This window comes from Trichoderma aggressivum, assembly GCF_033847375.1.
Source record: "Trichoderma aggressivum f. europaeum strain CBS 100526 chromosome Unknown scaffold_022, whole genome shotgun sequence".
Taxonomy (NCBI): Eukaryota; Fungi; Ascomycota; class Sordariomycetes; order Hypocreales; family Hypocreaceae; genus Trichoderma; species Trichoderma aggressivum.
This window is the reverse complement of record NW_026946388.1, coordinates 406,960-434,065: the sequence shown is the minus strand read 5'-3', so window position 1 is coordinate 434,065 and position 27,106 is coordinate 406,960. Positions and strand designations below refer to the sequence as shown.

Below are 27,106 nucleotides of genomic sequence, written 5' to 3'. Positions count from 1 at the left end.
GGACTTGATAAAGAGCTTTGCAAACAGAGCGAATGTGAAGCACTCGCGGGAACAGAATTCAGTACAGAGCTGGACGTTGAAGAAGTTGACGATATCATTGATTTTAGGATCAACGTAAGCAAACTATTGGAATTGTCTCGATCTGTGACGTTACATGTGAATGCTATCTATCCCGTACTTGCGTAGTGCCTCCTCTGGGCTGTACGCTAATCACTTTACCCCATTAACCATCTCGCGATAATCTGCATTCACTTGAGCAATAAGAAGATCAAAAAGACTATATCATGGCTGTAACGTATCTATCGGATAAGATAATCAGCGTCTTGTTAAATATAAGTAAAGGAAAAACGAAGCGGTTTATATAACTACAGATACGCCGATGAGCCGATGACGGAGCTTGTTGTAAAGCGGCGAGGCCCATCCCGTGATATAGCGGGAGTGGCAGCTTAGTAGTGGCCCGACTTATTCGAGATGGAACATGGAAAGGCGCCCAGCTAAATTAGAAAGCTAAAAGCAGGCGGGAGAAGGCTTCAGACTTGGCCAAAAAGGTCATCCGACTGATCCGATTGAACAAGAAACACATGTTTTCATTCTTCCGCTTCTGGTAGCAACAAGCACTGATTCTGTGGCGCCGGGAGTCCAGATGAGTCAGCTCAGAATGCAAAAGCTTAAGGACATTACTCGACAAGTAAGATGGGAGTCTGGCTCACGTTGGAAGTGAATGTCGGATGACCTGAGCTGCAGAATCAGGGTTCGTTATCTAAACAACAAGGGATATAAGTGTATGTAGATGTCAGAAAGGCGAAAACGAAAACGAGAGGCTGAGACAGCCAAAGGGAAGCTCCAGAGGTGGTGGCACGGCATAGGCCAAGTCCGCCTTGCGTGGCCAAAAACGGCAGCGTTACCCCTGTGCTGTGCGTGCACCTTGGTAGCACTTCTGACCCTTGTCCGGTTCGTACTCGTAATACCTCAGTGCGCAGAGAGATGCAAGCTCTCCGGAGTGGTTTACATACCAGGTATGTATGTACTAAGGATACGCACGAGGCAGTGCAAGTCGGTGATTTGAATAGACGACTTGTTGCCACCTGGTAGAGTGGTCACTTACAGTAGGTAGTGTAGTAGGGAGATGTATCCCGTCACTTGGAATCATGTTTACAGCGCATCATTTCATATCTGTAGAACCAAATGCTTGCCCGCAAAATAGTCAACAGTTCAAGCAAGTATGAGTCGGTAGCCCGTCACCTGCTGCATATCCGCTCCGGTGAGCATTTCTCTATTTACAGCGCACGTCATCGTCAATCCCCCGTGGCCCGTACATGATCATATCACATGGGGGACGCGAGTGGAGGCAGAGCCACGAGCTGGACTAAGACGCCGGCGAGTGTGACTTGTGTCGCCGCCGGGGCATTGCGCATCGTGTACATGATAAACGGCCTGTCCTCGATTGGCCTGTGCATGAGTGAGAATATTATGATTACCTCTGATACGATATGACCTCTGCATTACTCGTACCTACCGGGCACGACACATGCAGAGGAACCATCACAAGATAACGGACACCTCAGTGGTCGCGGCATCTCCCTTGCATTGCGCCTTTATCGATAAGTGCTCCCTTGTGCCTTAGTGCTTTGGACCTGCCGCCACGGTACCTGTACGATCGAACTACATGAGCAGTCGCTCATCTGATTCGGAGCCTCCGCCCTCTGACGTACCTCCTACCTCTACACCAAGTCCTCACCAGGTCCTACGGCGCTAATTCAACCCGCAACCGCGCTGCTCCAGGTACAAGGGGGACCTGTGAACAGCGAGCGGTGTACCAGGCCTGGATTGCGAGCGCGTGTACCCAGCAGGTACATCCAGGTAGCCGGCAGTCCGCGAACCTTATCAGGTACTCGTACTAATCGATGCAGCCATTAGTACCTGTAGCCATACATGAGCGGCTCCCGCTTCACCACTCCAACAACCTCGCACGAATCACCTCCCGCAGACGCAGATCCCCAAGCAGCCTCCAGCGCGGTATCTGTCTGCCGAGTGCTGCCTCGCATAATCTCTAGGTTGGCGGTTGGCGGAGCTGGCGGTTGCCTGGCCGTTTGATCGCGGCTGCACGTCTTCCGTCATCTGCATCTCTCTGTGCTGACCCGCGGCCCATTGGAAACCTAATCCTAAGCCTTCCTCTCAAGTCTCCGCATCTCCAGGCAGCTCTACCTAGTAGCTCTAGCCATCCAGGCCGAGACTTTTTGTTCTTCTGCCTTTTGGCCAATATGGCTACAACTCCCACCCCCCGCCACATCACCCTGGACGGCCAGGACCATGTCGAGCTGCCGCAGACGACGCACGACGACCCGACTCCGACTCCGACCGCTGAGCTCCCCGAACCTCTCCAAGGCAGCGACGACGAGACAAGCGAAAATGCCGACCTCGCCAAGCCCAGCCCCATGGCTGTGAATATGAACCAGAGCATCTTTGGCTTGATCGCCGCCGCCGGCTCTCGGGTCGACTTCAACACGCGATTCGACGACGGCAGCAGCGACGAGGACGAAGGTGGTAGCTTGAAGCCCATCAACTTGCGACACCGAGACCTTTCACAAACGGCCATCTTCGGCTCATTGCCGCCCAAGGATAAGAGACTGGGACACAAGACGCAGGTTCCCGGCCACAGGCTGTTAAAGTCGTTTGCTTCGTTGCCCAAGAGGAAGAGCAGGTCGGGCACGGGCTCTGGCCGGCTATGGGAGCCGACCCAAGAGGTGGACGAGCAGAGCGAGCCTAGTCAACCATCCTCTCCCAAAATGCCCTCGCAGCATCCAGACGAGGACGAAGACGTTCGAATAGCGCCCGTCATGAGCAGAATGTTGGAAGCCAAGGCTGAAATGGCCAGCCGATCCAGCTTCGACATCGAAAGAGATTCATCTGGCCCGGATCGCACAGATGATGGGGAAGCAGAGGACGAAGCAGAAGACGAAGCGGAGGGCGACGAAGACGGTGAAGAGGAAGACACCACAGCGCTGGCCAAAAAATTGATGGAAATATTCAAATTTGACGAACCAGAGCGAGTCATAGAAGGTATGTCTACGCCTCGTTGCGCTCCTTGCTCCGAAATTTCAATGCTAACAAGCTGCCATGTGTAGAGTATCCCTGCTGGCTGCTCCAACAAGTATTGCTCCAAGGGTTCCTATACATTACTTCCAAGCACATTTGCTTCTACGCATACCTTCCAAAGAAGACGGTAAGATGACCGTGTCAAGCAATGTACTGTTCATCTTGGGCTGATCGGCATATATAGCATACCGTTTCCAAGTCTGGTTATCTCTCAAAGAGTGGCAAACGAAACCCAAAGTACAACCGCTACTGGTTTCGCCTCAAAGGCGACGTTCTATCGTACTACCAAGATGCCACAAATTTGTACTTCCCCCATGGCCATATCGACCTTAGTTTCGGCATATCTGCCAGCATCACCGACGAAGACAAGGAAGGTGTGCACTTCTCAGTGGTGACGAGCCACCGTACCTACAACTTCAGGGCCGAAAGTGCGCCAAGTGCAAAGGAGTGGGTGAAGAGCCTGCAAAGGGTCATTTTCCGGAGCCACAATGATGGCGACAGTGTTAAAATATCTCTGCGCATTGATAACATCATTGACATTGAGGACACTCAAATGATGGAATTTTCAGACACTTGCAAGATTCGAGTCATCGATAGCGATGAAACTTTTGCCATCGACGAGGTGAGTTTGTTCAACGGAGGGTCCCTACACGGAATTGGAAAGATTGCACATCTGACTTGGTTAATATACAGTACTTCTTCTCATTCTTCACCTTTGGCAAAGAGGCCATCGACGTCATCAAGCTTTTGGTAGAGAACGCATCTGCCGAGGGTCCAACCGCTGGTAAAGTCATTGCCACTCAGGAAGGAGAATCTTCAGACCAGTCTTCATCGCCCCGCGTCTCTGGGGGCGCATTCCGAAATCTAGCCCGCGTCGATAGCGCACTCACAACCAAGTTCCTGGGCCCTGCACAAGAAGTTGTTCCTTCAACATCACCTGGTTCAACAAGTCCTAGCCCGCACCCTAGCGCCGATGAGGAAGGCGTGCTGAGTTTAAAGAGCTCTCGGGGCAGATCCAGCGACAACAGGAGAGAAGACGGCGACAGGCACGCAGAAGAGAGAATATCGTCGCGGATAATGGAATCATCCGAGTCCAATCTGTATTCCTCGATTGAAGAGCCGAGCTTTGCTAGCCTCACCCAATCTGCGTTTGAAGATCCTTCTGCGAGCCAAATTCTGAGGGGCAGCGATGTATTCCAAAGTCCAACAATGAGACACTCACAGACCTCTAGTCGCGACTATACCGAGGTCAAGAACAAGGCTCTCGTGTCAAAGCAAGGGCAGCAGGCCTCAGCGGCAGGTAGTCAGAATGAGGAATCGGTCTATGCTGAACCCCCACGAACTTCGACGCCAACATTACAGAGCATTACTAAGATGGGAGCGTATCCTCTACAGCGCGCGGGTGCGTTTGCCGATTATCTAAACAAGACGGGTAAACGAATGAGCACTCTCCTTGCAACCGAGTCTATGGGCTATGTTGAGAAGGTGTCCGGCATGTGGAAAGGCGAGCGCAAGCACTACGATGAACCAGCCGGTTTACGACCCGACGAAGATGAGCTAGAAGAGGATGATGATGGCCAGATCAAAACTTCTAATGAGCGGTTTCGAGCCCATTTCGCACTCCCCGAGACAGAAAGGCTGCAGGCCACGTACTTTGGCTACATCATGCGTGTCCTGCCGCTGTATGGCAAGATTTACCTCAGCGGCCGGTATTTCTGCTTTCGAAGCTTGCTTCCTGGCACTCGTACCAAGTTGATTCTGCCCCTGAAGGATATCGAAAACGCACACAAGGAAAAGGGCTTCCGCTTTGGATATTCTGGCTTGGTTGTCGTGATCCGTGGACATGAAGAGCTCTTCTTTGAGTTCCGGCAAGCCGAGATTCGCGATGATTGTGCCGTGACACTACTTCAATGCCTGGAAACCGATCGCCATCTTCAAGAATCCGTGATCCTAGAGCAAGAATACAGAGATGTGGCAAGCGCCGCCGTTGCAGAGCGAGATGCCTTGAAAATAGCAACAGGGGACATGTTTGCGGATCGCGAGCTTCAGCTAGCCCAATCGACCGCGTCGCTGTCTCAGGCTCCACATGTCCTGGGAGATGACCTGGAAACATCAGTGATCCAGTTCAAGTCGCCTCATCCCATGAAAATCACATGCCTGACAATTGGCTCCAGGGGCGATGTTCAGCCTTACATTGCACTGTGTAAAGGATTACTCGCAGACGGCCACAAGCCACGGATTGCCACCCACGCCGAGTTCAAGGGGTGGATTGAATCTCACGGGATCGAATTTGCTTGTGTCGAAGGTGACCCCGGAGAACTCATGCGTCTCTGCATCGAAAATGGAACGTTTACTCTTTCATTTCTTCGAGAAGCCAATGCGACCTTCCGAGGGTGGCTCGATGACCTTCTTGACTCCGCATACAAGGCTTGTGAAGGGTCTGAGCTTCTCATTGAGTCGCCGTCCGCCATGGCAGGAATCCATATCGCAGAGAAGCTCGGCATTCCATACTTTAGAGCATTCACAATGCCGTGGACAAGGACAAGGGCGTATCCCCATGCCTTCATTATGCCAGAAAACAAAATGGGCGGTGCCTATAATTACATGACGTATGTCATGTTTGACAACATTTTCTGGAAGGCCACCGCCCATCAGGTAAACAGATGGAGGAACAAGACGCTCGGACTACCAAACACTGGCTTGGAAAAGATGCAGCCCAACAAGGTGCCGTTCCTTTACAACTTTAGCCCGAGTGTTGTTGCGCCGCCTCTGGATTTCTCAGACTGGGTCAGAGTCACGGGCTACTGGTTCCTGGATGAAGGCGGTGACTATGAGCCTCCTCAAGAGCTCCGAGACTTTATTGCAAAGGCGAGGGCCGACGGCAAGAAGATTGTCTATGTTGGGTTTGGCTCCATCATTGTCAACGACCCGGCAAAGATGACCCAGGAAGTGATTGACGCCATCCTCAAAGCCGATGTTCGATGCATCCTGTCCAAGGGATGGTCGGATCGCATTACTACCGGAAGAGACGAGCCCACCGGGCCGCTTACGGCAGAACCAGTGATGCCGCCCGAGATTCATGTCATCAAGTCTGCCCCCCACGACTGGCTCTTCCGTCAGATTGATGCGGCAGCGCACCACGGTGGATCCGGTACCACTGGTGCCAGCTTGAGAGCCGGCATACCAACCATCATCCGGCCATTCTTTGGAGATCAATTCTTCTTTGCGAGCCGCGTGGAAGATTTGGGCGTTGGCGTGTGGGTTAAGAAATGGGGAACCAAGTCTTTTGGCCGGGCTCTTTGGGAGGTAACGCGTAACGAGCGGATGATTGTCAAGGCCCGGCTCCTGGGAGAGCAGATTCGCAAGGTAGGGAGAATTGCCCCCCTTTGTTTTTGTTTTGAAATACGTTCTTTGCGCTAACAATCTTGCAGGAGAGTGGCGTCGAAACCGCCATTCAGTCCATCTATCGAGACATGGAATATGCAAAGAGCTTGATCAAGCATACAGATGGACACTTGGAAACCGAAGAAGATGAGGACACGGAAGAAAGCTGGACGTTTGTCCGGGGCGACGAACCAGATCCGGATGTGATTACGACCAAGTTGAGCGAGGGATTGGATGGCGTGGCATTGGGTAACAATAGCAAGGCGTCGGGCAAGGCATGAGATGAATGATTTCTCTTTTCTTCTCTCTTCTCTCTTTCTTTCTCTCTTTTTTTTTCCTTTTAATGAAACGAAGCCATGTTTTTTTCTTCTTGGGATAGTTTTGGATGAATGGAGGGCAGCAGGAGGATTTTGCTTTTTTTTTGTTGCTACATAAAGCCTAGAACAGGTGCTTTTTAATGCTCTGCATGTGTGTTATTTTTTATCATTCTTCCTGCTTTCTGGGGATTGGGTATGGCCATCTTTTCCTTGTTTGGATGGATGGGGAGCGATAATGTGATTGCTGGTTTCATGGCTGGAATAGATTGTGCGCGCTATAGAAAGAAGAATGCAAATCGTATGGTCACATTACGCCAATGTGCGATTGTTAGCGGAAGCAGTGATCAAATCGATGGATTAATAAATAAAGATTCATTATTCATAAATGAGCATGTCGCTGTCGTAAACTGTCATGAAGCAGTCCCATAATGCCTAAAATCCGTTCCCCATGCGCCCGCTTCAGTACATCGAAGAATACCAAAAAAATGAAACAAGAGAAGAGGGAGAAACAACCGCCGCCGAGCCCAATCATACACACAAGTCCGTCGTTGTGCGTGTTCGCGAAGCAAGCAAATCGCCGTCCTTGGCCGTGCGCCTGTCCACGAAATCCGCCAGCGGTCGGGAATTCGCAACGGCCTCCCACACGTCCAGGAACGCATCCTCCATGCCATCGGTGGTCGGGTCCCGGTCCTTGTAGACAATGCGACCCTGAGCATCCCTGGTAGGCTGGCCGTTGGCGTCGACCACGGGCTCGTTGAGGAGGAGGAAGAACTCGGGCCAGTCCCGCCACGGCGAAGTCTCCAGCGCCGTCCTCCAGATGCCGTCTGTGTGCGCGATGATGGCGTCTTCCCAGCGGGCCGTCATGTGAAGGCACTCGCGATACCAGTCCATCATCCCCTGCATGTCGGCGCGCCACCAGCCGCCAAGGATGGTGCCGCCAGGCAGAACCAGCTGCCTCGAGATGACCCAGCGGGCTAGGGCGGGCCAAAAGTCGTTTTGTAGGAGGTGCAGCTTCTGCTGACGCGTAACGCCAAACTCGCCAACCTGTAAAACGTAGATGCGATCGGTTTGAGAGGCGTATACCCAGTCAAGGTCCCGATGGGCTGTGTCGCCGTCCATGGGACTCTTGTGAGTGGGATAAGGAATCCGTTGAAAGTTTCCGTACATGATGCAATGTTGAATGGCGACAGAGCCGTGTTCTTCTTTTCTTCTTCTTCTCTTTATTTCCCTTGTTTCTGCAGTATGGCCTCTTCTTCCCTTACCAATGGGTAGCGCAGTGATGATCCATGAATGGTTGAAGACGAGATGGATGGATCCAGTGACATGCGTTTGAAGGTAGGACAGACGGCGCAATTTGACGCTGCAAAGAAGAGAGGTAAAAGGAGAAACACAAAACAGTTGGGTTTTCAGAATCAAGTCAAGAAAAAATAAAGAGAGAAAAGGAATCACATTGAGTTCATGCAAAAACGGGGGACTGAGTCTTTTTTGTTAACGAGCATCAGGGCGCCGTGGCCATCACCCCATATCACCCCCCTATAATAAGGTGTCCGACGACATGCTACGCAAACAAGGCAAACCCCAAGAAGGCACAAAGGCAAAGGGTAGCATCGAGCCGGGGATGGCAGTCCGGGGAGACGTGAAAAAGGCCCATCTCATACGTCGATCCGCGGCGCAGTGCCGTCCAGGCCAAGGCCACAGGCAGAAGCAGAAGCAGAAGCGGCGAATGGCGGGTATGATCGGGATGAAGGCGGAAATGGCTTGGCCAGACATTTGAGCTGTGGCAAAAACTCTTTGCGATATGAGTCGAGAGCGGGGCCCAAGCAACGGAGGCCAAAGGTCAAGGGCTTGTGGAGACGAGGGCGAGGGCGAGGTGAGGCTTGATTGATTGCTTCATCGGATGCTGCGTTACATGGCCAGCGAGGACAAGACGAGAGTCCAGCCACCGAGGCCGGCAAAGTGAGCCCGTGGGCATTGCATTGGGGAAACGGACCACGACTCCACACCACTCCGTCGTCGGGCAGACGCGCGGAGTAATGCAGCACAGGCGCAAGAAACAGGCCCTTGCACAATGAGATTGGCGCACCATCTTGACGCTCGTGAGGGTCCCCGGGATGGTTTCACGGCACCAGGTACTTGTGCTACTCGTAGATAAGACGACGGCTCATTACGCAGGGGGATGAGCAATCGGAATTCGAAGCAGGCTAGTTTTGCCTCTGCGGTTGGCGACTCCAAGCGGCCGAAGCTGGAACAAGGTCCGGCCAAGGATGATGATGCCCAAGGATCCGTAGATGCCATTCGCTTCAAGGCCAAGGCATGGACGCGTGTCGAGTCAGCGGCATTGCATCGCATCGCATGTTGCATCTGTCCATTCATCATTCATCCGCCACGCTTGTTTGTTGGTTGTCGCTGTCTTGCATCTCTGCCGCCCTCGTCGAGGTGGTTTGCCTTTGTTTGCCGAGCCATGAGGAAGGAAGGAAATCTGCTGCGGGATGAGTCCAGGTGTCCCAGGCAATCTTGAGATCGATTGTGTGTGCCCTACTTGGTAGTCAACTGGCCGGCGATTTGTACATTCGGCTCAAAGGGTCTCGTGGCATTTTGATAAAACAAGATGGCATTGATGGATTGAGAAACTCGTGGTGATGTGTGAGCTCTATTGCATGCGCTATTATGGCTACGCCGTTATTAGGTAAGGATGTAGGTACCTGTACTCGTACGTTGGCGACCTGCCGTTAGAATCGGTCTTTGCATCCATTCCATCATTAGTACCTTGTAGTAAAAGGTACCGGAAGATATTCATCATCTCCTAGGTAAACAAACACTGCATACCTAGTAGTGGTTGAAGATGAAAGAACTTGGAGTGCGCACCAACATCATTCTCATTCTTGAATAGATATACTATAAACAGAAACTCCAAAGATCAACCCAATGTGTAGTAGATTTTGTCGAGATTCTCAAACAGTGGCCAGCTCCCAACTCACACCCCCCACCAAACCCGTCAAACATCCAAGCTCTTCAGTTTCTGAACAACTCGTTCCATATACATCCGCTGCAAGGCAACTCCCACATTTGGGTCTGTCTGGTTATCGCTGTCGGCCAGGCCGAAACCTTCGGGGCCTTGTATGCATGCCTTGACGGCATCGTGGTATTTCCTCCCCATTATCTCCAAAAGTTTGTTCAAGGGCTGGGGCTCTGTGTCCAAAAGCCTGGAGCGAATCTTGACGGAATGGCTAGTCGTAATCTCGTCCATGTCAGTGAATCCCATAATCGACTCTATGGGCTTCCAGTGGGCTATTTCAAGCAAGATGATCCCGAGGCTGTATATATCAAAAGTCTTGCGCGCCCGGTTCTCGTCCGGTAAGGAAGTCTGGCTCATCGGCCACCGGTACATGTCTCGCCTCGGGTTTGCCTCTGCCATCTCAATCGTCTTTGCCGAGTCCTTGTCTGGCCGAGAGAGGTCGAAGCCTGACACAATGGGTTCGGATATGGGGGGGCCATCTCCATCATATATAAACAAGATATTATCGCTGCGAAGAGCTTTGTGGAGCCAGTTGACGGCATGCAAATACAGCAGACACGCAGTAAGTCGTGATGCCAATGCGACTCGCTCGGTGAGTGAAGGGCAGGCAATGCTGGAAAGTAGTGAGCGGAGGCTTTTCGGAGGGTGTGCTGTCTCGACTGGCATAGCAAATACCCAACCCAAGCGATAGTTCTTCGCTTCGTCGAGGTAGCCCAGACAGCTCGGCGTACAAAAATCGGTGGGTTTCGGACATGCGAGAAGTTCAGCCAGCCTAGCTGTTCGCGAGGTAATTTCTGGATGAGCGGTCTCGGCGTGTTCCTCATCGTCGTCGGAAGTGTGCTTAGAGTCTCTCAGCCCATACCGTTTCCATTCAATCCAGACCATTCTCGTATTTGCGTCGAGTTGTTTTTCTGTAGACATTTCTGTCTCTTCGGGGTGATTCAGGTAAGTCGCAATCGTGATGGTTTTGGAGCCTTCATCTTTGGTATAGTGAATGCGGTTAGATGGTATTGGATCACTCATCTTGCTCGCAATGTTCAACTCCTTCAACTTGGCCAGATCAAGCAGCGTTTGCAACTCATTTCGTGAACGAGCATCGTCCTGAGCTCGGCTGATTTGAGGCTCTGCAAGAAACAACATGGCCGCTCGTACCATCGCCAATAATTCTTTCTGTGTCTCCGTTGACTGCACCAGTTCCATAAACGTCATCTCGACCGTTTTTTGAATCGCCTTCAAGCGAGAATCTCCCGCCAATCCACGTAAACGACTATTCAGGTTGTGCAGGCGCTTGAGGGCAACGTCAAAGGCTGCCTCGTCCACCAAGACCCAACGGATTCGCTTTGGATATTTGAACACGGCACCCACGCCTGCTACGACCTTGCTGGCCGAAGTCCACGGTGGAGGTCTTGAAATTCTGGCTCTCCTCTTTTCGTTATAGGCAAGCACCATGGTAGAAATCTCGGTGAAAGAGCTTTTCAGTGTACCATCCTGTTCTGGCTTGCCCTGTTCGCCGGTAGAATCGGGCCTCAGCTCTTCATACCTTCCATACAGTTCTGCGATAGTCTCCAGGACGGTGCGAATTGCCGACAAGATTGCGGCTATCTCTAGCGGAGGAGCACCAAGGCTCCTGGAAATGCTGTCTTGAGATATTTCATCTATCAACTCGGCTTCTTTTGCCCAGGCAAGGAGCCAGTTATATTCGATAATGAGGTTTTGCCTTCTTTCTGCACAAGACTCTGGCATCTCCACGATATCTACTAGGAAATTATAGCCTATTGGTCGATTCACATCGATCGGCGCGTTAGAAGAATCGAGCAGCAGCATGGCGCGCCGGAACGCGTAATCAAAACACACTTGCCTTTGATGCAACCATCGACAAGTTCGCGGGTGAGAGACAATCCATTAATAACGTCTGCCATAGCAATACTACAGATTGCACTGTTCTCAGAGTGTTCGAAAAGCGTGCCAACCAAAATAGTACGAGGCGATGCTCCAGAGGAAGGATGAGGGGTTATATCAAATAATGCTGAAGCGCAAGACTTTTGATCCCTTGGTCTTAAATTGTTATCGTTCCCGTCACACAAACTCTCCACCAAGATAGCTGAAATCTTTTTATGGCACATGACGAGGAAATCCCTCAGCCGGAAACCTCTCCCTTATATGTTGGTGGTAATTTTATGGCTAGACATGGTTGTTATCATTCGGCTGAATCAGAGCCTCACAGTTTAGGCAGCCTATATGGGCGAACACTCAAGGCTCGGCGCGGCCCATATTTGGGCTGTTATTCAGTTATGCTAAGTTGATGAAGTATTTTGTTGTTCATAGGGGAGATGAATATATCATCCATCTACTCTACGAAATCCACGATATCCTCAAGGCTATATGTTGCTTCTCAACTACACTACTATCCTGAAACAAGACATGGCAGCAGGACCGTGCTGGACTACCTACGGATGAAATATGGTTTATGCGGGGTAACAGTTTGCTTGTAACAAGGCGACCAGTTATCTCCGCTCTTTCGGTGCTTGAGCCTTGTTTGAGGATGTATTCAGCAATACCTGCATTATAATACCCCACATCACTTCCAAGCCGTATCCTTACCTTCGGCATAAGAAATCAGGCTGGGGATGCATGGTGAGATGGCACTGCAGGTGATAACCGATGAGTTTCAGTACTCACATGTTGGTAAATGTTTGTTATGGTGTAAGTACCAGTTTGAGTCATACAAGTACTGTCTAATAAATCGAAAATGAATTCAGTCAGAACAAGCATAAGTTATGTAACAGTACGGTAAGAATGACAGGAGTTACCCTTGCACTTGGAATCTTCGTAAGGCTCTTCCAGGTAATTATAGGCAATAATGACAATCTGTTTATAGAGATGCCCCCGGCTTCTTCCCAGTTTGTGCACGATCTCAGCCAGATCATCGATACGCAACAGGCACCAACTCAAAGAGTGTGTAATACTTGAATACTACTCTGTGCTGGATTGGACTGAATTGTATTGTCCTATATTGTATTTCTAATACTATATTTAGCCTAATTTCAGCTCGAGTCCATCACGCTCTTGCATCATTCCAGCCTGGTCCTACACATTAATTCGTGGTTGTTGTAGTGGTGTATTGATATAACTGCAACATGCACCTGGTTCTTGATCCATCCAATAGGCCACGACCTATCCTTGTATACAATTACTATATGCAAACAAAAGTGCAACTTGCTGCAATCATTCCTTGTAACGTTTCGCCAGCCTCGCCAGCCTCGTTCAGTGATTTTTCGGTAAAGCCTCCTGCAGCATGCTGCTTGCGGCATGAACATTCCGACTACCTGAACGCCGAACAACTGATTGAAAGCGGGGAAATATATGTATATATAGAGAGAGTATTTGAGCATACAAACTGTTATCACTTGTTTCCAACTCAAGTCTTCGGCGCTCACAAAGAATCTCCTCTCTTCTACTAAGCAAAGCTCAAGCTTCTTTTAGTCTTTCATGGTTTCATTCTCAGAACTTGTATCCGCTTGTATTGGCATCTTTCAAAAGAAGCCACAAATACCGGGATCGGCCAGATTGTCCAAAGAAAACCATTTCAGCTTGACCGGGATTGTTGAATTTCTAAAGCACCATAAGATGACATCTCAAGAAGCATCATTGAGCTCCGACATTGCCAAACTGTTTGCAAAAGACGTGGTACTACCAGGGGATGTGAAAAGCTGCTTAGATAAGCTCAACAAGCACTATCAAGACGAATATGGTGACGATGGCGATGATGGTGACAATGGCGTTGTTCTGGATGCGTTTGCCACTCGGCAGGTGATGTGTCTTATCATGGGCTGCCTCAAAGACGCAACTGCTATGAAAGAGTGGCTAAAGACGAACCACAGAAATAAGACAATGTATGACCGAAATCTGCCAGTGCCGCTCGGAAAGGTAGAAGGCCTTTCCAGCACGGATGAGCAGGAGAAATTCAATGATTTGCAACGGAAGTTGTGTTGGCCCTATGAGATGGGAGAACACTCGGATGTTGTATCGCCCATGCTCTCTCCTTTTTATACATGCAACGGTCCAGTTGGAAAGGGGGCATATGCCATTGTTGAGCCTGTCGAACGCGTGCATCATGTCGGAGAGAAAAAAATTATACGCTATGCACGAAAGAGATCTCTTGCAGGGAAATCCGAGACAGCATTGAATGAATTGAAGACCTTTACGAACATGGGCTCTCATCACCACGTTGTTCAGTTGGTGGGATCGTACAGTTATAATGGCGATATGAACATTATTCTGAGTCCTTTGGCCGATCACAACCTCTCTGAGTACCTGGAGGCTGATATGAACCCTCGAAAGGAAAAGGCCCTTAAGCGGTCGTTTGGGTGCCTGCTCTCCGGACTTGGATTTCTTAGTGTCAAAATACGACATAAGGATATCAAACCACAAAATATCCTTATTGATGGAAGCAGGATCTTGTTCACTGACTTCGGCAGCGCCTACATGTTCGAAAAAGGACTTGCAGAGACTTTTCGAACATTGCCTGGACTCATCAATCCAATGTACGCTGCTCCCGAGGTTTTCATATCCAATGAAAGGAGAGACGTAAAAACCGATTTGTTCTCTCTAGGCTGCGTCTTCGCGGAAATCATAGCAGTTCTCTCGGGTATGACAATTACCGAATTTTACGAGGAAATAAAGGGAGTCGACGGAGAAAGTCGGGGCATCCAGTATTCGGACAAAGTCGATGAGTTGCACAAATGGCTGGACACAGTCAAAGCAACGCGACCTGACCTTTCCACACCCATCGATTGGTGCAAGAAGATGACCAAGCATGACTTAGCTGAACGCCCAAAGATTACTACTCTGATCCAAGATGCAAGGAAGCAATGCATGAGCAATGGTGAATCGGAGGCTTATTTCTGCGTGGATTGCCTCAGTAAGCCAGCCGGTGGTACATTGGATCTGGTGACTGAAGAGGAGGATGTGAGGGGAGAGGATAACATCATCAGTGACACGGAAAAGGTCAACAAAAAAGACGACTACGGTGTGACACGGCTGAGCGCAGCCGCATCGCAGGGAGACGAGAAGCGGGCGAAGAAGCTTCTAGATGCAGGAGCAGATCCTAACATAAAGGATCCGAACGAAGCGGGCACGTCATTGCACTGGGCTGCCGAGGGCGGTGACCCGAACACGATCAGACACATCTTGAAGAAGGGAAATGTCAAGATCAATGACCAAAGTCGCTTTCATGGCACTCCGCTCTGCTGGGCGGTGCAAAAGAGATTTCTGGCTGCCGCGGCAGTTCTGCTCGAGTTCAACGCGAATGTTGATTTGAAGAATCAGACTGGTTTAACGCCGCTGCACCTGGCGGCTCAGAATGGAGATGCAGATATGGTCAAGCTTCTGCTTGACCACAATGCCAGCACTACAGAAACAGACAAGAGGGGCCGGACGGCGCTGAACTTGGCACAAGAAAGCGGAGAGGAAGAGGTGGTCGCATTGCTTCGAGATGCGAGCCATGTTCCGGTGGACGAAGACCAGGGACAGACTACTACCTCGATGCCATATCGGCTTGCTCAGGAGCCGAACTACTAGGTACTAATAGGTAGTTCATACCAAGTCAATTCGGAGTGGCCATCCTTCTTTGCAAGCTTTGTCGACCCAGAGGAAGAAATCACAGGCATTCAAATGGCATCTAAGAGCCATTCCGAAGAGTCGGCTGCAAAGAATTCTTCGGCTTTTATAAGCAGGCTCGTCAAATACCAAAGGAGACGTCTGGAGACAAGGTGAACATGAGGATGAAGATGAAGACGGGCAAGGTCCGGTAAGTAGCGGTGGTCTTTAGAGAAGGTAGATTGAATAAAGACCCTCCTCTCCCTTTTTCTGCATATTCGTCATTGTGCATCTCGAGATGATCTGCCTCCGTGAGAGTTGAGAAACTTGCCGACTTTCAGCATCGATCTCAGTCGTACGTGGACGAAGCTCACGACAAGGCGATTGTAGTGGTCAGTTGGGATGCGCGGTGTTACAGGCGGTGTCTGGCCTGCGGTGTCTTGAGTGTCGGCCGCCAAAGAACAACATCATAAGGTAGGGAAATCGGAATGTGCAATTGCTGGTCTGCCTGATGTGGCCTCAGTTCTTCCGAGCAAGATCTTCCGCGCAGCTGAGAGTCGATTCTAAGGCGACTTGGTATCCAATATATTCACCGTAATGCCTGGTAGGTGATTCTTCTGCCGCCTCTCCGACGAAGAGAAACGACGGTAATCAATCCATTTTGAAAGGACAGCCCGGCTTAGTAACCACTCGTGGCTATTTCGCGGCCAAAGACTCGGAAGGAATTAACTGTATAGTTTTTTTTTTTGGCGGGTGATGATACAACGTTCGATACATTGGAAAATTGTAGCTGATGCACTGTGTGCTGCTAAGCAGGCAAGTGGCAGTGGCAGCCAGACTTCCTTCCCTCTTGCCATGGACAATGAAGCTGTGCCCCACCAAAACCAAAAAAACGGCATTATGTAATCCGCCGTCAAACCTTTGAGGAGGCTCTCACGGAAAACAGCCCTCACCATAGCTTCGCCAGACGACTTCGAACCTCCCCTGCAAACGGCGTGCAGCAGCGGTATCCCGACCGGCCTCAATCTCGATTGACGAGGCGACTCTCCGATTACTCAGCGCACACCGCGATTGACCCAGTCTCCGTCCCGGCTCGACCGCAGCAAACCGTCCATCATGGCCCAAGATATGCCCCCTCGGGGCGGGTACGAGCCCGTCCAGTACAAGGTGCGTTGCTCCAGGGATTCTGCCGGTAGTGGCAATCGACTTCTGTTGCTTTCGTCATCTTCCTCAGTGCAGGACTGGGTGTGCGAATCCGCATTGGGGGAGTCGCAAGGCTGTATCAATCGCGAGAGATATATGGCTTGACATCTTGATCAAGCCAGACAATGGGAAAGGCTAACGTTTCTACTTAGCGAAACCTCCCCGCCAAGGGCTTCCGACCTGGAATTCTCCTGCTTGGCATGGGCGCCGTCATGGGCTATGGCTGGTACAAGCTGGTTGGCGGTATTCGAGAGGCCAAGTATGTCTCTCTCTCCCCTCATCATATCACTCAATGCAGCGGTTGCTACTCCTAAAAGCAACAAAAGAGCTCGCAGACTGACACTGGCCCCCTTAGTGAGCTTGCTCGGGAAAAGATGTGGGCGCGAATCCACCTGATTCCCCTCCTGCAGGCCGAAGAGGATCGTGACCAGGTGCGACGATACTGGGCCGACCAGAAGCGCGAGAAGGAGCTGTTGGGCGAGAACACAAAGGTCTACAACAGCGACAGGTGCGTCTTTTACAATACTATCAGGTCAAGATTTGTCGAGGGTTTGCTAACAAGTAGCATACAGATTCGTGCGACCAACATTTGCCGTATCCCCAGCTCCTTCGAAATAAATAGACTAAGGACACAAGGATGGACGAATTGGAATTTTGTATATATACCACTATGAGTGTGTGCCACTTGTCGTTGGCTCGACTCTGTGAACAAGAATGAGAAGAAAAATCCGAATCACGAAAAGGCGTGGCGAATGTCTTGTTGGTCTCGTTTGTGCCACGATGCTACACTCACCCATCCAGAACCGCTCACCATCCATCTATTTCATGAAAGAAAAGAGATGAAACACAAATTATAGCTAATGTTACAGATGGTCTTGACGCCAAAATTGCCACCAAGTGGACAATATTATAACAGCCCCCATATCACTCGATTTCAACACCAACCTCCTTCACCGTCCACTCCCACAACCTCTTGGCCAGCTCATCACTACGACACTTTGCATCCCCGCTATGCGGTACTCCAACTGGTTCAAAAAGGGCCGTCTTGTCGTTCATCTTGCTTCTGACATCCCCAGACGTCGCCGCCCACAGCGTGTTATACGCTCCCTCACGAGGCGTCAGCATTCCCAGCGGAGCATTGAAAAAGATGAGTATCCTGTCAAACAAGCCTAACCCCGTAATCATCTCCGTCTTGACCACACCCGGGTGAACAGCCACGCTCGTGATCTGCGGATACCGCTTGCCCAGCTCCCGCGCCAGCAGCAGGTTCGCCAGCTTGCTCTGGCCGTAGCGCGCCCACTTGCCCAGCAGCAGATTGTCCTGCTTGGATTTCAGGCCGTCAAAGTCGATCCCGTTGAGCGGGCGCGTGTAGTAGCCCAGCGAAGTCACCGTCACGTACCGCACGTCTGCGTCGGGAACTTCCTTGGCCGTTCGCAACATGATGGGCAGAAGACGGAGCAGCAGCGCCGTGTTGCCAACGTGGTTGGTTCCGAACTGGATTTCATAGCCATCTTTTGTGAGGCCGGGCGGGACGGCGAGGATCCCTGCGTTGGCGATGAAGACGTCCAGGCGGTTGTGGTGGAACTTTGCTGCGGCGTCGCGGATGCTGGCGAGGTTGCCGAGCTCGCAGGGGAGGAACGTGATGTTGGAAGGGGTGGCACACTGCGATATGACTTGTGCGGCGGACTTTTCGTTGCGGCCGGTGAAGTAGATGTGTTCGGGGTTGTGCTTTGAGAGCTCCAGGATGGTGGTTTTGCCAATACCGCTTGTGCCTATTTTGGTTTCTTGTCGTCAGTTCTTGTTCATCGGGCTCGACAAGGGGGGGACTTTTACCTCCAGTGATGAGAATGACTTTGCCCGAAAGGTTGGGCACGTCAGTGTCTGGATTGAATCCAAGGCCCATTGTGCAATATCAGCCTTTAAATTCCCTACAAATTATTTATAAACAACAAATTAACAAAGATGAAGAGTACAATAACCCGGTTCTTTGAGTAAACAAGTTCTTCACATCTCGAGCTTCTCCTTATATACACTTCACCGTCCCCCTTCCACTCACCGGCACATTCAATCTCCCCATCAACCATGCGCATAAACCCTCCACCGCGGCAACGACTTTCCTGATTCTGCTCCTTTTTCCAATATCGCGAGCCTCGTCAATACACGGGGGATAGGACCTGGTGGGTCTCCGGAGGGATTCCCTTGCCGGCCGGAGCAGTGCTAGCAGATGTTATCCCTGTTGGGTGAATGTCGCTGCAGTTTCTGTTAATGCGGGATAAATTTCGAGATTGCACCTCCGCTGGGGCCGGCCGTTTCGATTTAGACTAAGAGAATGAAACGTGAAGAAGTTGCTGCATAAAGGATTCCTTATAAAGAACCTAACCTCGGTCGTAAGAGCAATATCCATTCTTTGGTAGCATAGCCCTCTTTTACATCTCCGTGTCAACACCTTACCATCACATTGCGAAATCAGGCATCACTTCACACAAGTCAAAGAATCAAGTCATTCATATGAAAAAAAAAAAATGCTCAATTGCTTTCCCTCTTCCGGCCAAAGAATGGGTATTCGAAAATACGAACAAGCAAGAAACTACTAGAAGAAGAAGAAAAAACCCCGAAAACAAAAGCTGAAGCAAGAAACAAAAAAAAACACCTTGACCCAGATTTCCCAATCCTACTCTAACACAAAAAAGCGCCGGCCAGATGTTTTCTCTTTTTTAAAACGACATGAAATCCAAAGCCAGGTTGCGTCTGCGTCTGGGAATCGCCTTCGGCTCCGGCTTCAACTTCAACCACAACTTCTAATCGCCAGCCGCCTCAAGCCCCGCCAGCAGCTCCCGCTCTAGCTCGTCGAAATTGTCGATTTCGGTGCTTCGAGGCGCAGGTTCATCGCTTTCACCATTTGGCGTCTGTACGGCTCGCAATGCGGAGGCTCCTCTACTCCGGGACACCCGCTGCTTCTTTGCCAGCGCACTCTCTCCAATCACGCTTGATCCGTCTCCGTCAGACTCAATGGTAGATGCTCTGGTCTTGCGTTTTGTGCCTCTTCTTCCTGGGTCATCGGTCTCGTCCCCCTCGCCGTCCGTTGTTTCGCTATCATTCCCTCCATCTTCGTCCTCGTCCGCTTCTTCATCTCCCTCGTCTTCGTCCTCGTCGTCCTCGTCGTCATCTAGACCCAAAAACTCTTTAAGTTCTTCATCGAAATCCCCCATGTTGATGGAGACGCCAGCGTCTTCCAGCTCGGCCGCACTGGTTTCTGCAGTGTCCTCTGACCTCTCACGGTCGGCATCAAGAATGGCCATGTAGTATGGGCTTTCGTCTAGCCTCCGCCATTGGCTGAGACAATCCGCCAGCCAACTCTGGTTTACAATCTTGATACTGGGAATCTTTGCCGCTTGCTGCACCTTCTTGGTCCTCGGTCGCGCCAGAGAAACTACAAGGTGTGTGACCCGGGGAGAGACGCTATCCACGACCTGGGCTCCAAAGCTTTGTGCATGCATTCCAATTTCAGACTCCTCAATATTCACCCCCAGCGGCACAAGACCAGATAGACATATGACGAGGCCCGAAAGAACGCTGGATTTAAGCTCGTCCAGAATATCTCCCACGGGAGGAACAAAGGACAGATCCACGCCGTCGTCAGGATGGGATTTTCTCCGCGCTTTGGTATGCCCAGGCGGGTGGGTGGGCTCTGATTTTTTCCTCTCTTCCCGTTTCCTATCGTACATGTCGTAAAAAGCAGCGTGGAGGTCCGTAAGATGATCTTGCAAGGTAACAAGCTCCTCGTCATCGTCGCTTAATAGATGCTGTCTGTGGTGAAAGGTCGAAGATGCCCCACCTCCGGAGTCTTGTCGCCCGTCCTCCTTGTCCAACTCCTCCTGCATGTGCAGCAATGGGCGATCAGTCAGTTGCTTCTCTAGTGTCTTCTCCTGCTCCTCCGTCTGAACCTTTAAGCTGGCCTCGTCGCCACCCATCCGAGCTAGCTCATCGAGTGGTGAGGCCTTTTCGCTCGGAGCGTTTTCGGCACTGGGGTTGGGAACTACGCCGTTCAACTTTCCAGGAGCAGGTAGAATATCTTGTCGCTTGGGCAAGAAACTCGAGTTGATATCTCCAATTCCCTTGAAGAAATCATACGGCACGACCTTGATCAGGTTTGGCCGGTTCATGGGCCAGACATCCGCGCGATCGTCAATGATGACGACCATGTCCGTGCTGACGGGGAACAGTCTCTGCAAACTCTTTGCCGTAATGCTTCCGTTCTCGTCACGGCTGATGACGCGATTGCCAAAGAGCTTCCTGTCCGGGTCGACGATCCGCGCAATGTTGAGAGCGTACGCGCGGGTTCCCATGGTATACACGTGCAGTTCGTACTTGGTAGAAATAGCTTCGAGAAACTCCTGGAGGCCCGGCCGTAGCTTGATGTAGTAGGTACAGCCGCTGGCCAAACCTCTGGGGCCGTCATCGTTGAGCTGGAAGCTCTTGACATCCTTGACGGCCTCGTGGTTGGGGTTTGTCGGATCACGCTGCCACTCTCCAATAGTTGGCTCTATGCACGCATGGATAATGGTCTGGTCCAAGTCGACCACCAGACTGAGCTTCCGCTGGCGCAGCAGGCGCTTCTGTGTGTCGTGCTCGGCCCTTTTCGCAACGTTTTTGCTCACCATCAGGCCGGTCTGGTCATGCGTCATGTTGATCATGGCCCGGTCGGTGTCTCGTTCCTCGGTGGCCCAGTTGACCTCGGTCATGTCAGCGCCGCAGACACTACACAGGCCCTGAATTTGCACCTCGTGTCCGCAGGCTTCCTCGACCATCATGCACGGCATGTCGGCGGCAATCGTCTGCCCCTCCTTGATGCGCCATTCTTTCAGAGTGCCCTCGGCAGGGCTGTCGAACTCGGTATACGTGGTCTCGTCGACCCATTCATCGTCGCCAATCTTGCGTCGCCAGGTGAACTTGTACTCCATGATTGTCTCCTGCTTCTTGACGGAATCGCCCGACGCCTTGAGCAGCTTGGTGATGGTGATGGGGTAGTGCAGGCGCGAGCCCAGAGAGACCACCTTGTCGTACATGATGGCTGCGCGCTTCGATGTTCCCGTGCTTTGCGCGTGTCGTGTCTCCTTTTTTGCAAGCTCCGAGGCAGAGAGCTAAGCTCCTCGAGCTCCCGACTAGCGCGATCGGCGGCGACGGACAACCGCGACAGCAATTGAGGCCTCAATTGCTTGTTCCAAAACGGTCCTTAAAAGGCTTCCCTGTGCGCAATCCTGGTAGCGACAGCGACGGTAGCCGAGCCCATGGCCCTCGCAAACGAGGCTGCTGAGCTTTGGTTTTGGGGGCAGAAACGAGGTCCGGTGTAGATGCTGGATGGATGGCGGAACAAACAGAACAGCTGGCAGTGGGAACGCCGGCAATATAGATAAAGATGCTGCGTCGCAAAAGATGCTCAAAGGATGACGTCGTAAGAGATGCTGGATTTGTTTTCTGCTCGGTTGGTGAGCGGCCGCTTGTTTGGTCAGTTTCTTCAAAAAGATCAAGAAAATAATGCTGAGGGTGACGTGACGCAGCTGCCCGCAAACGTCCTTCAATTGAGCAAGCTGAAATACTTGAACTGCCGCTGGGAGGTACAAAGGTACCTGCCTGGGAGCACGCGCCCCGCCAACCCGCTTGTTGCCGTTCCGGGTTAGACAGGCTGGGTCACGTGGTGCAGTTTGTCTTTCGATTTCTGTGCCATGACTTTTGTGCCGGACAGCGCGCTAAGCCAGGTTGGGATAAGGTGGCGATGCGGAGCGAGAGACACCGCGGTAAGTTCCGAGAGCCGAAGAAGAAAACACCCCAGACATTTGTCGTTGGTTCTCTATTTAGTAGGTGGTTCAGCCCATATTGTATTAAAGTACATACAAATGCTGAATGGATGGGCTACAAGATGCGGATTTTGATTTAATTAGTGATCTTTACTTCAGGATAGATATTCAACGAGACGTTACCATCACCATTAACCATTATTGGATGAGGCTTCTCAATGAGCTGCCGCCTACCCTAGAAAAAACAAATGAAACTGCGGGTCTCGTTCACCTCACCCCAATCTAGAACTTCGGTGTGTAAAAGTCAACAACAATGGCAAAAGGTCTCAACTCTCGGTGAATATGCTTCTTAGTAGACATCATAATCGCATTGCATTCATACAACTCATAGGCAAATGATGCTGCCCCTCTAAATAAACAAACAAATAAATCCCGCCCTTTCGGTATGAAACAATCTACGCCTCCGTTCTTATAATGGCCGCTCTTGTCACACCTCGCTCAAGCGGCAGCTCGCACCACCTTGAAACCCTCCGAAACCAATTTTGTAATCTCCTCGTTCTTGTGTTGCAGCAAGCCCAAGGCAAACGCGACGTCATTCCATTGCCGCTCCGTCTCGCAGCGGGCGAGCCTGGCAGCGAGCTTCTCCGATAGCTGCTTGGCGTGTTTGTCCTGCGCACGCCGTTAGTTTTCTGGTAGATGCAAACATGGCTTTCACTGGGGGAAAGCGTCCTTACCTTTTCAACAAACCCAAGGAGGAAGCGGATGATACGCTTGAAGCTCTCCTCCTCCATGTTGCCGGCGCTGAGTAAACTAAACATGTCCACAAAGTGGTTGTAGACCGCGTTATCCTTGGTGCTGAGCTCCGTAAAGAACATTTTTGCGAGGTCAGCAATTCGCCTGTCCTCATCCTCCATGCATTTGGCCATCTCGCCCAGCTGCCCCTTGACCTTGACCTGACCGGCCAAAATCAAGAATGTCAGCGTCATTAAGCAGGTTCGCTTCACTGACACGTCCGTATCTGCGAGTCGTCTATACAAAAAGTCTGTGTTTTCGTCTATCAGATGGTTGAAGCAGACGGCCATGTCACCTAGCGCAATGACGGCATTTGATCGGACCGTGGCATCGGGGGATCGCTCCATGATTGTGATGAGAAGTGGGAGGTTTGTCTCGCAGTACTCAGACGACACGCACATGAGCTTTGCAAGGCACAACGTGGCCGCTGCCTGTAGCCCCTTGTCTGCATATGTGGTGTTGTTTGCACAAATCTCCGACACAAGGGGCCCAAACGTTGCAAGCAGCGAAGTCGGCCCGTAGAGAAGCTCGCGCTCCCGGATGTGCGTCATGGCCTCTGTGAAATCATCCTCAGTGGTGCCGCCGATGAGATCCAGCTCGTCTGCGTCCTCCTTGTCCTTGTCCGCCTTGGCAGGCTTCTCCTTCTCCTTCTCCTGCTTTCTGCGCTTGAAATCCAATTCGCAGAGCTCGAGATGTACAATTTGTTTGATAGCCACGTGGCCGACAATGAAGAGAAGCTGAGAAAGGGCAATGGCATTATCGCGCTTCGCAGTCTTCGGCGGTGATGATGCCGGCACAGGGGTCTCAGAGGTCAGGTCTACCATGTCCGGTGGTGTCATGTTTTCATCCCGCGACGTTGGTCTTGAACTAGGACGGCTAAAAACCTCCTTGGCCTTTCGCCGGATTATAGCTGAGCAAAGAATATCTGGATGCTTAGAGAGAGCGTAAATTGCGTTGATGGCCTGTTCCGCAACACCGTACCATTCTTTGGTGTCCGAGGGTATGTCGGTTATGGCTGCTAGCCTCGAGCAGACCGCATGGTCATTTGAAAGTCGCGCGAACTTGGAGCTTGATTCCTTGGCCTGCCTTCCTGTGGGATTGATCCGTCTTAGGGCAATGCAGGTATACTTTGCCAGCTGCAAGTCGTTCCGCCCATGGGCTCCCAGGCCGGTCCGGAGCATGGTTTCGATCTCGCCAACAGCGATCTCAGGGATGGCGGTTGCAAGCATCCCCAGCACGATGATGGCACCTCGTCTCTGAGTCTTGGAGATTTCTCGTTTCTGGACGCCGTACACCTGCCACAGCTTGGCGACAACGATTTCGTGAATGGCGCCACTCTTCATCATGGTGGCAAGCAGCTGCTCCAGTGAAGTAAGTTCAGCAGGGGTAGCCCCAAACGTCAAGCTGATCATGTTGCGCGCAATGTAGTTGGCCGCATCGTTCGGGCTGAACGAATCTGGCGCTTCGAAGAACAGTCGCTTGTAGCACTCGATGAGATGTGTTTGCACGCCCTTGCCCTCGTCGCTGTTGCCCTTGGTCCAGATCAATCGTAGCATACGGCGAATACCGACCTTGTTCTGTTCAATGTTGTAGGCGTCGCCGATTTCGAAATAATCAATGGCTTCGATGACCTCGCTCTTGTTCCGAGACCCAAGAAGCTGGCAGATGATCTCAGTTGCATGGTGCAAGACGTCAATGAATTTGATGGCTTCGTTGTAATACCGTTTAGTGAGAGTGAGCTTTTCAATCGCCTCACTCGTAGCCGCTTCCTCTCGTGCCTTTTGGACCGCCTCAAACTTCTCCTGATCCGTCATTTCCCGGGGCTTTTCTGGCGACGCTATTTGAGTGGCCTCATCGAGAAGGCTGTTGTCGACTGTAGCATCTGCCAAGCCAGCAATGTCGGGAGGAGGCTTCAGCGCATTGAGCTCTTCTTCCACCTTGTCGTAGCGAGCTTGCCACTCCTTTCGCGAGAGCTGGGCGCCGTGCATGACAGTGAATGGGTGAGTCTTGATAAGGGTGCCCAAGAGCTTAATCGCGTTGCGCCTCACATTGCTGCTCTTGTCTTCAAGACTTCTGCAGGCAAGCTCGGCAGCCTTTTGTCGCCGCTTGGGAAACTTTTGCTCGAGCTCGCAAAGCCTCACGTATACCTGGAGGGTACGGCATCTTGCGTATGGGTTGATGTCGAGGAAACGCTCCTCAAGGACGTCAAAGAAGGCATTAAGCTGGGACTTGTGATTATCGCTTCGCTCGTCTTGCCTGCTCAGGTAAGCAATCATGTTGCCGCACACCTCGATCAAAGAGCATCGCAGAGTATATGACTAGAAGAGGGTTAGCCGTCATTCGCTCTGGTTGCTGACGAGCTGCAGGGTGTAGTTACCTCGCTGTCTAGCTGCTTAGCCAGCATTGTCATCTGCTTAATCACCAGCCTTGGAGCGAGCTCCGATAACTTGGCGATAAATGCAGAAACCGACTTTGGTCCTCTAGTATCGTTGGCGTTGAATTCCTTGTTACTGATCTCGCGCAAGACTTCGTCGGTTAGTTGTGGATAGTCGTAAGTTTCGGCCAAGATGTGAAGGAACTCTGCCATTGGTTCGGACAAATGCTCAAAGTACGTCAAGTTCTGGATGATGTTGACTTGCGCGGCTGTTGCAGTGTCAGTAGTGTTGCGCAAAGTTCCTTGGTGAGGTTAGAAAAAACCCACCGTAGCCATGGCCGTGATGCTTGACGGCTATGCACAACACTTTGAAGCAGTGCATCCTGATGGTTGTTGTCTTGACGCGTTGCTCATTTTCCAGAATCATGTAGACCGGTCGGGTGAGCAGACCGACGAAGGTATCCCTCTCGCTCGTTGTCATGAATATTTTGGACAATTTCAATTTGAGAGTTTTGCACATAATTTCAAGTGCGACCTGAAGCTGCGATGCTGAATCCCAGGCGTCTTCTCTTTGTGATGCCTTCTTCGGCTTCCCTCGCCCTCTCGCGACTGGCGCTGCAGACGACTTTTCGGCTGCTTTGGTTTCAACGGCGGCAATGGTCCACTGAATGAGGAATCCGTATAACTCGAGTAGTTGCTTGTGATGCGCCACGGATTCTTGCTCTTCTGGCGATTCGATGTCGTTGTGCACCGCATCCGCCTCTGCACTCAGACCACTCATTACCAAGTCGAACACCTTGCTTAGGATGTGAGCTGGTATATAGGGGGTATATCTATCTCGTTCAACCGCTGGTTAGCCACTGCTTTCTACTTTGTCTTTTTTCATCTTCTCCCCCATCGATCTCCTCCGGCATATTTGATAAGGGATTGTCCTGGCAATCGTACTTGAGCAGAAATTGTAATGAATCGATGTTGACAGCCCGCAGGATGGCATCTGGGTTATCGGCAACCGCGTCGATGATGGGATTCAACACAGGATTGATCACCTGGTTGGTAAGCGCCTCCGGATCGTTCTCGCAATCGAAAAGAGCGGCATCTGCTTCCGGCGTGGGAATCGTGGCGGGATCTGACATGTAGTGCTTGAGCGCATCGTTGATATCGAAGGTAATGGTCCCCATGATGGGCGGTTTGCGCGCCGGACTGGCGGGGGGGTTAAGCCGAGTATCGAGACGGACAGAAGATGAGGCCCTGGAGATTCCGCTGCTGGAGAGTTCGATTTAGTTGTTGCTCAGCCGACCAGCGTCGAAGCGATGCGCCTGCGTCGTCGTTTGCGTCCCGTCACGACCGCTTAGCTGCGACTGATGGATGTTTGTGCGGCAAATGGCGGGGATGGATCTTCGGGACCTGGCAACCATTGTGTTTATTTTCTTCAGACGCGACAGCTTGCCCAAGCGCCCCGCCATGCGCTAACGGGCGCGTTTCCAGCCACTGAGCACTCGCTGTAGCTGCCCGAAGCCACCAAAAGGCCCCT

General features: G+C 51.4%; 8 protein-coding genes across 8 annotated transcripts; 3 read left to right on the top strand and 5 right to left on the bottom strand.

Moving 5' to 3' along the window:
- Positions 1-2,261: 2,261 nt before the first annotated feature.
- Positions 2,262-6,761, top strand: Triagg1_5973 (CAZyme family GT1; the record flags this gene model as incomplete). The annotated part of the gene is made up of 5 exons (XM_062900545.1): positions 2,262-3,060; positions 3,126-3,223; positions 3,281-3,718; positions 3,790-6,462; positions 6,528-6,761. The coding sequence occupies 5 exons, from the start codon at positions 2,262-2,264 to the stop codon at positions 6,759-6,761; spliced, it is 4,242 nt and encodes a 1,413-aa protein (XP_062755174.1).
- Positions 6,762-7,325: 564 nt separating this feature from the next.
- Positions 7,326-7,964, bottom strand: Triagg1_5972 (uncharacterized protein; the record flags this gene model as incomplete). Its single annotated transcript, XM_062900544.1, has 1 exon — positions 7,326-7,964. The coding sequence occupies one exon, from the start codon at positions 7,962-7,964 to the stop codon at positions 7,326-7,328; it is 639 nt and encodes a 212-aa protein (XP_062755173.1).
- A 1,828-nt stretch (positions 7,965-9,792) lies between these two features.
- On the bottom strand, positions 9,793-11,637 carry Triagg1_5971 (uncharacterized protein; the record flags this gene model as incomplete). The annotated part of the gene is made up of 1 exon (XM_062900543.1): positions 9,793-11,637. One exon carries the CDS (start codon positions 11,635-11,637, stop codon positions 9,793-9,795), a length of 1,845 nt encoding a protein of 614 aa, XP_062755172.1.
- Positions 11,638-13,440: 1,803 nt separating this feature from the next.
- Triagg1_5970 (uncharacterized protein) lies at positions 13,441-15,393 on the top strand (the record flags this gene model as incomplete). The annotated part of the gene is made up of 1 exon (XM_062900542.1): positions 13,441-15,393. One exon carries the CDS (start codon positions 13,441-13,443, stop codon positions 15,391-15,393), a length of 1,953 nt encoding a protein of 650 aa, XP_062755171.1.
- A 1,134-nt stretch (positions 15,394-16,527) lies between these two features.
- On the top strand, positions 16,528-17,232 carry Triagg1_5969 (uncharacterized protein; the record flags this gene model as incomplete). Its single annotated transcript, XM_062900541.1, has 4 exons — positions 16,528-16,578; positions 16,767-16,873; positions 16,970-17,122; positions 17,187-17,232. 4 exons carry the CDS (start codon positions 16,528-16,530, stop codon positions 17,230-17,232), a joined length of 357 nt encoding a protein of 118 aa, XP_062755170.1.
- A 306-nt stretch (positions 17,233-17,538) lies between these two features.
- Triagg1_5968 (uncharacterized protein) lies at positions 17,539-18,517 on the bottom strand (the record flags this gene model as incomplete). Its single annotated transcript, XM_062900540.1, has 2 exons — positions 17,539-18,386; positions 18,448-18,517. The coding sequence occupies 2 exons, from the start codon at positions 18,515-18,517 to the stop codon at positions 17,539-17,541; spliced, it is 918 nt and encodes a 305-aa protein (XP_062755169.1).
- An 895-nt stretch (positions 18,518-19,412) lies between these two features.
- Triagg1_5967 (uncharacterized protein) lies at positions 19,413-21,680 on the bottom strand (the record flags this gene model as incomplete). Its single annotated transcript, XM_062900538.1, has 1 exon — positions 19,413-21,680. One exon carries the CDS (start codon positions 21,678-21,680, stop codon positions 19,413-19,415), a length of 2,268 nt encoding a protein of 755 aa, XP_062755168.1.
- Positions 21,681-22,907: 1,227 nt separating this feature from the next.
- On the bottom strand, positions 22,908-26,753 carry Triagg1_5966 (uncharacterized protein; the record flags this gene model as incomplete). Its single annotated transcript, XM_062900537.1, has 5 exons — positions 22,908-23,078; positions 23,144-25,519; positions 25,579-25,844; positions 25,903-26,337; positions 26,423-26,753. The coding sequence occupies 5 exons, from the start codon at positions 26,751-26,753 to the stop codon at positions 22,908-22,910; spliced, it is 3,579 nt and encodes a 1,192-aa protein (XP_062755167.1).
- Between the last annotated feature and the right edge of the window lie 353 nt (positions 26,754-27,106).